The following is a 7,542-nucleotide window of genomic DNA, read 5'->3' as shown; positions in this document are numbered from 1 at the left end:
CTGTACTGTGTCCATATCTCTCTGTACTGTGTCCATATATCTCTGTACTGTGTCCATATCTCTTACTGTCTCTACTGTCTGTCCATATCTCTTTCTCTCTCTGTCTGCCCATATCTCGTACTGTCTCACTTCTCACAGAGATATGAAGGGACGGAGATGGAGAGAGAGATAAAGAGAGAAGGGACGGAGATGGAGAGAGAGATAAAGAGAGAACAACAAACAGTGATGCAGAAAGATATATTTTAGGATGTGTGGGTTAATGTGTGTGTGTGTTCTAACATGCGTGACTAAGACTAAAATATCCTGCAGGCTTTACACAGACCAGGGTCACTGGGAATGGGGACCGTGTGTGTGTGTTCGTGTATATATATTCCCCTACCTCTGCTCCGTATGCCTGAGTAAGTATGTAAATATGTCAGATGTATAACATCCATACATTTAGATACAACTGTTGTCTGACCTCATTTTGTTCCCTGTGACACACTCTCACACACGCTTGTACAGATGAGTTAAATCTGAGCTTTGATTCATACGAGTGAGACGCAGCAGTGTTCTAATTGCTCGTTAGGATGATGTAATCAGAGCGTGTGATTTGGGGTGGATTAACGATGAGAGGTTTCTCTTTTAATTTCCCAGCGAATTACTATAACTGGGTGATTGTGTCTGTGTGTGTGCTCACCTTTATGTATGAGTGTGTGTATGTGTTGGGGGGGGGGGGGGCATCTCTGTGTTGCTAAATATCACAGATTTGAGGGTAAGGCATAGAATGAAAATTGTTACTATGACAGTGAAATATTAGAATGTTTTCCTTCTCATCCATGAAAGAATGTTTTAGTTGCTTAGTTGAATAGGGTGTGTGTGTGTGTGTGTGTGTGTGTGTGTGTGTGTGTGTGTGTGAGAGAGAGAGATCCAGGCACCACCTTGTGGTATAGACTGTCATTACAATCTGTGGTAATTCGTTCCATTAAAACCAGTATTTAAATGTTTAATTTCAAAATATGGAAATGATATACAACAACATGATACGAGTCCCAATAATATGCTGATACAATTCTGTTGTGTGTGAGAATGAGACGTTTAGCTGTTGTTATAGGCAGCATTATGGGACACCGAACACGACCCATCAACACCAGAACAACATATCTACAACACTCCTCAGTCCTCTACAGGTCACCTAGCAACCTGCATCTCTTCTAAAACACCTGCTCAAATACAACCGCCTTTTCTCTTTCCACCTCCACCTTTTTCATTCACTTCCAGGTTCGACTATTGTTACTGTATAGTTACATTTGACACCACCATGACATCCAACATACAAATTCCATCAAAGTAAATTCAATTCAACTGCATAGTATCAAACCAACTCAAGGTCCTTATAGAGGATCAGTCAGGACAATGACAGGGGACACGTGTAGTTTGCCCTCTGGGATAGCCGTTTCTTACCCGGTTGGGTAGAGATAGCACTTGACTGAACATTTAGGAGCCCCATGTGTACCTTGGATGACCCAGTCAGAACTGACTACAGACCTGGGGTGTATACATTAGTCACAAACCATTGCAACGGAAACCGTTCACTCCAAACAAAAAAACTTTCTGCAACAAAAACGAGAGATTCTTTTGGACAAATTCAGGTAGGTCCCTTCCCGTTTTGTTCTGTTTGGTTCCTAGTGAATACAACCCAGGGGTAAGAGATGAAGAGAGAGAGGTATTAGTAGTAGAAACAAAAAGGAAACACACCTAGTGGAGACAAACAGTAGATGTGTAAAGTTCTGATCAGACATTTGTTTAACAGACAGCAGCCGTTGACATCAGAGGCAAATGGACCAGGCCTACATCTCTGTCATTGTTTATTAAAACTCTCGGATATTTTTACTTCATCCGCTGCCTTGTCAATCGTTTGGACCTGTTCGATTATTTTCCAGCCCTCTGATTGGTCTTTTGTGTTCTAATAAATAACCAATCAAACGACTAACACAAACTCTTCTGGGTGTCCATGGGGGCGGGACGTTCTCTAACCAGATTCCCAGTGCCGGCACTGGATTGGCTAGCTCTCAGTCTGTCCAGACTAGCCCCTGTCCGTGTTTGGACAGTTCTCCCCCTTTCCTGGTCTTTCACTGCACCTGATTGCCTGACTCTTCCTCTCTCCAGGCTGGTGGAGTTACGTGATTGGACAGTTCTTTCTCCCTGCAGTGTATTGACAGCACCTGATTGGTTGGTTGTCTCTCTGTCCAGGCTGGTGGAGGTTTTTGATTGGATCTCTCTCCTCCTCTGTAGGATGTTCAGAGCTTCTGATTGGCTGTTCCTCCCTGTCTGCAGAATGTTGGAGGCATGTGATTGGCTGCTCCCATTTCTGTCCAGGCTTTTTGATTGGTCATCTCGGTCTCGCTCAGTTTCTGATTGGTGTAACAGTCTGTCCCTGTCTGTGTCCTGTCTGGCTGTTTGTCTCACAGTGGAACTGTTCCTGCCTGTCCTGTCCCTGTCTCTGTTTCTGTCCAGGCTGCAACAGAGGTTTGATCTGCCACTCCTCCCTTTCTCCTGGTTGATCCCCTCTTTCTCTTCCTTGGTTCTATCTTTCTCTGCGTTGGTTCTCACTCTCTCCAGGCTTTGTGACTGGCCACCCTTGTCTTTCTCCAGTTTGACAGCAGTAGCTGTGCTCTGGTTCATTTTATGGTTCTCCAGGCAGGTCTGTATCTCGGCCCTCCTGGCCACGGCGTCTCTCAGCTGGGCTGTGAACGTCTCGATCCTCCCCTGGACCTCCTGGAGCTCTCCCTCCCACAGGAAGGCCTGGCTGCCTGGGTTCCCCAGAGGAGGCAGGGCCAGGCCGGGGGAGGCTATGGCCGATGCTGGGCCACCGTTAGCATGCAGGCTAACCTGAGGAGGAGATAAACCACCCAGACACCCTGTAACAGACAGGGGAAGACAGAAACTTTGTGTGACCTTTTGTCTGAACCTCATTGAAGGGAATGTGATTTGTGGATTCAAATAAAGCATGTAAAGTATGTGTGGTTTGGTTTTACTATCCTTGTGGGTCCCAGAAGTTCTAGTAAAGGATAGTGAAACAAGGAAAATTCTGGGGACATTTTGCAGATCCCCAAAAGGAAAACGTGTATTTTAAGCCTAGTGGTTAGGTTTAGTGTTAGAACTAGGGTTAAGAAATAGGGTTAGGTTTAGTTTTAGGGTTAGGTGTTAAGGTTAAGGATTAGGGGTTAGGGAAAATAAGATTTTGAATGGGAATAAAAATTTTGGTCCCCACAAGGACGGTAAAACAAATGTCTGTGTTAGAGTGAGTGTGTACCTCCCAGGCCGTGTCGCCCCACCATGCCAGGCCGTCCCCGGAACGAGGCGGTGTGTGTGTGTAGACGGTAGCTGTGTAGACTCTCCAGATCAAAGTGGACCCTCTTGTTCTCCTTGATGTCCCGGGCAGGAGAGGAGGGCTGAGGAGGAGGGGGGGCAGGCAGGGGGGAAGACAGGGGAGGAGGAGGGCGAGGCTGCTGGTGTCTGTGGAGGCTGCAGCTGTCAGAGACACAAGGGGAAGGACTGGGGGGGGAGCGAGAGAGAGAAAGAAAAAGAGGTAATATTGACAATATTGATAACCTATACTGTAATAAAGATAGTATTGATAAACTATACTCTAATATAGATAGTATTGATAACCTATACTGTAATAAAAATAGTATTGATAAACTATAATCTAATATAGATAGTATTGATAACCAATACTGTAATATAGATAGTATTGATAACCTATACTGTAATAAAAATAGTATTGATAACCTATACTGTAGTATAGATTAGAATTGATAGCCTATACTGTAATATAGACAGTATTGATATCCAATACTGTAATATAGAGAGTATTGATAACCCATACTGTAATACAAACAGTATTGATAACCTATTCTGTAATAAAAATAGTATTGATGACCTATACTGTAATATAGATAGTATTGATAACCTATAATATAATATTGACAGTATTGATAACCTATACTGTAATATAGATAGTATTGATAACCTATAACGTAATATAGAAATTATTGATTATCTATACTGTAGAATAGATAGTATTGATAACATATACTGTACTATTGACCTATACTGTAATATAGATAGTATTGATAACCTATAATGTAATATTGCCAGTATTGATAACCTATACTATAATATAGACAGTATTGATAACCTATACTCCAATATAGATAGTGATAATTTATACTGTAATATGTATATAGTATTGATAACCTATAATGTAATATAAAATATTTTTGATAACCTATACTGTAATATAGAGAGAATTGATAAACTATACTGTAATTTAGACAGTATTGATAAACTATACTCTAATATGTATAGTATTGATAAACTGTACTCTAATATAGATAGTATTGATAACCTAGACTGCAATATAGCTATGATTGATAACCTATAATGTAATATAAATATTTTGATAACCTATACTGTAGTATAGAAAGTATTGATAACATATACTGTAATATAGATAGTATTGATAACCTATACACCAATGTAGACGGTATTGATAACCTATACTCTAGTATAGACAGTATTGATAACCTATGCTCTAATATAGACAGTATTGATAACCTATACTCTAATATAGACAGTATTGATAACTACACACCAATGTTGACAGTATTGATAACATATAATGTAATATAGATAGTATTGATATCCTATACTCTAATATAGACAGTATTGATAACCTATACACCAATGTAGATGGTATTGATATCCTATACTCTAGTATGGACAGTATTGATAACCTATGCTCTAATATAGACAGTATTGATAACCTATACTCTAATATAGACAGTATTGATAACCTATGCTCTAATATAGACAGTATTGATAACCTATACTCTAATATAGACAGTATTGATAACCTATACTCTAATATAGACAGTATTGATAACCTATACTCTAATATAGATAGTATTGATCAGTGTTTCTCTACTTGTGGTCCAGGCCAATCAACTCTTTCCCTACGTCTTCGTAAGGGGTGTTCAGGGCTCGATGGATCTTCTGTCAACAGATAGATGATACAACACAGATGAGAGAACATTCACTCAATAAAGATCACCTTGTTAAGATCACAGTGGTAAGATCACAGTGGTAAGATCACCTTGATAAGATCACAGTGGTAAGATCACCTTGATAATAACACCTTGTTAAGATCACCTTGTTAAGATCACAGTGGCAAGATCACCTTGATAAGATCATCTTGTTAAGATCACCTTGATAAGATCACAGTGGTAAGATCACCTTGATAATAACACCTTGTTAAGATCACCTTGTTAAGATCACACTGGTAAGATCACCTTGATAAGATCACCTTGATAAGATGTTTTTAAAAGTGTGAAATTATAATTATCTTAGATACTATTAACAGCTTGGTGGCTTGCTATAGATCTAGTTCATGAGTGTGTGTGTGTGTGTGTGTGTGTGTGTGTGTGTGTGTGTGTGTGTGTGTGTGTGTGTGTGTGTGTGTGTGTGTGTGTGTGTGTGTGTGTGTGTGTACCTACGTACCTGGCTGGTATGCAACCAGTAGGTGAGTGTGTGTGACCGTCGTAGCCGGGGCAGTGCTAGGTGATAGAATGTGTGTTCAGCTGCCAAGGTAAAGATGGCTCCAACCACCCCCACACACAACATCACAAACAGGCCTGAGAAATGATCTATCCCCATTGATAAATTCTGGGAGAGAGAGAGAGTCAGAAAGAGGGAGAGATAAAGGGCAAGTGAGGGTGTGTGAGAGAGAGCGAGAGAGAGACAGAAAGAGGTAGAGAGATATATACAGCGCAAGAGAGGGTTAGAGAGAGGGAGAGAGAGGGTGAGAGAGAGGGTTAGAGAGAGGGAGAGAGAGGGTGAGAGAGGGTGAGAGAGGGTGAGAGAGGGAGAGAGAGGGTGAGAGAGGGAAAGAGAGTATTTATTATTAGGTTCTGTAGTTAGCTGCTGCTGAGGCAGTGGCTACTCTTCCTGGGGTCCAAACAGGAAACACAACACAACAAATAAAATACATATTATACATAAATATACATACATAGCACTACATTTACATTACAATTTAGCCATTCAGCAGACGCTCCCATCCAGAGAGACCCACAGCTAGTCCATTCATCTTAAGATAGCCAAGCGAGACGACCACATATAACAGTCATAACCCAACCACGCATCATATGCATAACAAAATGCAAAACACAATACAAAACGCATAAAATGGTTTTTGTGTCTCTTCACAGTCCCCATTTTGCCGTAAGGTATGAGGTTGACTGCGGTTCCAACAGTAGCCACTAGATGGTACAGTAAACCAATAGTTCCACTTTCTCCGTCACCTGACATCATCACATCACTGGCTCTGAGTAAAACTCGAGCCAGTTGCTTCCACCTATCAGTGATGACCTTAACGGGGCAATCTGCTGTTGCTACATCAATTTTGGACATAAATGAATGATATGTATCCATTGATTCTTGAAGAGCTAACTTACTAATGCCTCAGGAGCTTAGTTCAACTGTCGTACCCCATCAAAACACTATTTATTTAACCCTTATTTTACCAGGTAAGTTGACTGAGAACACATTCTCATTTACAACAATGACCTGGGGAATTGTTACAGGGGAGAGGACGGGGGATGAATGAGCCAATTGGAAACTGGGGATGATTAGGTGACTGTGATGGTATGAGGGCCAGATTGGGAATTAAGGTTTCACACACCCTACTCTTACAATAAGTGCCATGGGATCTTTAGTGACCACAGAGAGTCAGGACACCAGTTTAACATTCCATCCGAAAGCCCCCTACACAGGGCAATGTCCCCAATCACTGCCCTGGGGCATTGGGATATTATTTTTAGACCAGAGGAAAGGGTGCCTCCTACTGGCCCTCCAACACCACTTCCAGCAACATCTGTTCTCCCATCCAGGGACCAACCCTGGTTATCTTCAGAAGCCAGCCAGCACTGAGATGCTGGGTGGTATGCTGTAGGCTGATATGCTGTAGGGTGGTATGCTGCTGGCTGTAAAATACTAGCTTGTTTTACTCCAATGTTTGTAAACATAGTAATGGTAAAGAAATACTATATAACCTCAAAAATGTTGATATCATGGATGGTCAGTCCTGTCTATGAATTTGAGAGTGGTTAGATTTCTCCAGCCCCTTCCCTCAGCTATTTACTGAAACAGGGGAGAGCGCTTCGTTTTAGCTTCAACTGCTGACTGCCCTTTTAAAGAAGGTAGGAAGTATTTAAACAGGGCCATGTCCTTCTCTCTCTGCCATCCCATAATAACCATCTCCATCCCCATGATCTACAGGGACACAAATCTTCTGACCAGAACGAGTAGCACACATACACCCACACATACACCCACCCACACACACACCCACACATACACCCACACATACACTCATTCATGCATGCCGCACGCACACACAGTCTCTATGGGAAACTACAAGTACACTTATCAGGCAAAACACTGCCATCGTTTCTCTGTCTATTTCCTCTAGAAGCACCTGGAACAACACAAGGTGAC

The 7,542-nt window shown here is 41.7% G+C and overlaps 1 protein-coding gene across 2 annotated transcripts in view; it reads right to left on the bottom strand.

The window, feature by feature from the left end:
- Positions 1-955: 955 nt before the first annotated feature.
- The window catches only part of LOC129840645 (glutamate receptor ionotropic, NMDA 3B-like), a 94,204-nt gene continuing 87,617 nt past the window's right edge, over positions 956-7,542 (bottom strand). For both annotated transcript variants that reach the window (XM_055908664.1, XM_055908665.1), the window contains exons 15-18: positions 5,545-5,709; positions 4,973-5,040; positions 3,296-3,537; positions 956-2,900 (exon numbers count right to left, since the gene is read on the bottom strand). In XM_055908664.1, the coding sequence (XP_055764639.1) occupies positions 1,969-2,900; positions 3,296-3,537; positions 4,973-5,040; positions 5,545-5,709 (1,407 nt within the window). In that variant the 3' untranslated portion in view covers positions 956-1,968. The remainder of the gene's footprint in view (positions 2,901-3,295; positions 3,538-4,972; positions 5,041-5,544; positions 5,710-7,542) is intronic.

This window comes from Salvelinus fontinalis, chromosome 41, assembly GCF_029448725.1.
Source record: "Salvelinus fontinalis isolate EN_2023a chromosome 41, ASM2944872v1, whole genome shotgun sequence".
In the NCBI taxonomy this organism is placed as follows: Eukaryota; Metazoa; Chordata; class Actinopteri; order Salmoniformes; family Salmonidae; genus Salvelinus; species Salvelinus fontinalis.
The sequence above is the reverse complement of the archived record's forward strand: the minus strand, read 5'-3'. Positions and strand labels throughout refer to the sequence as shown.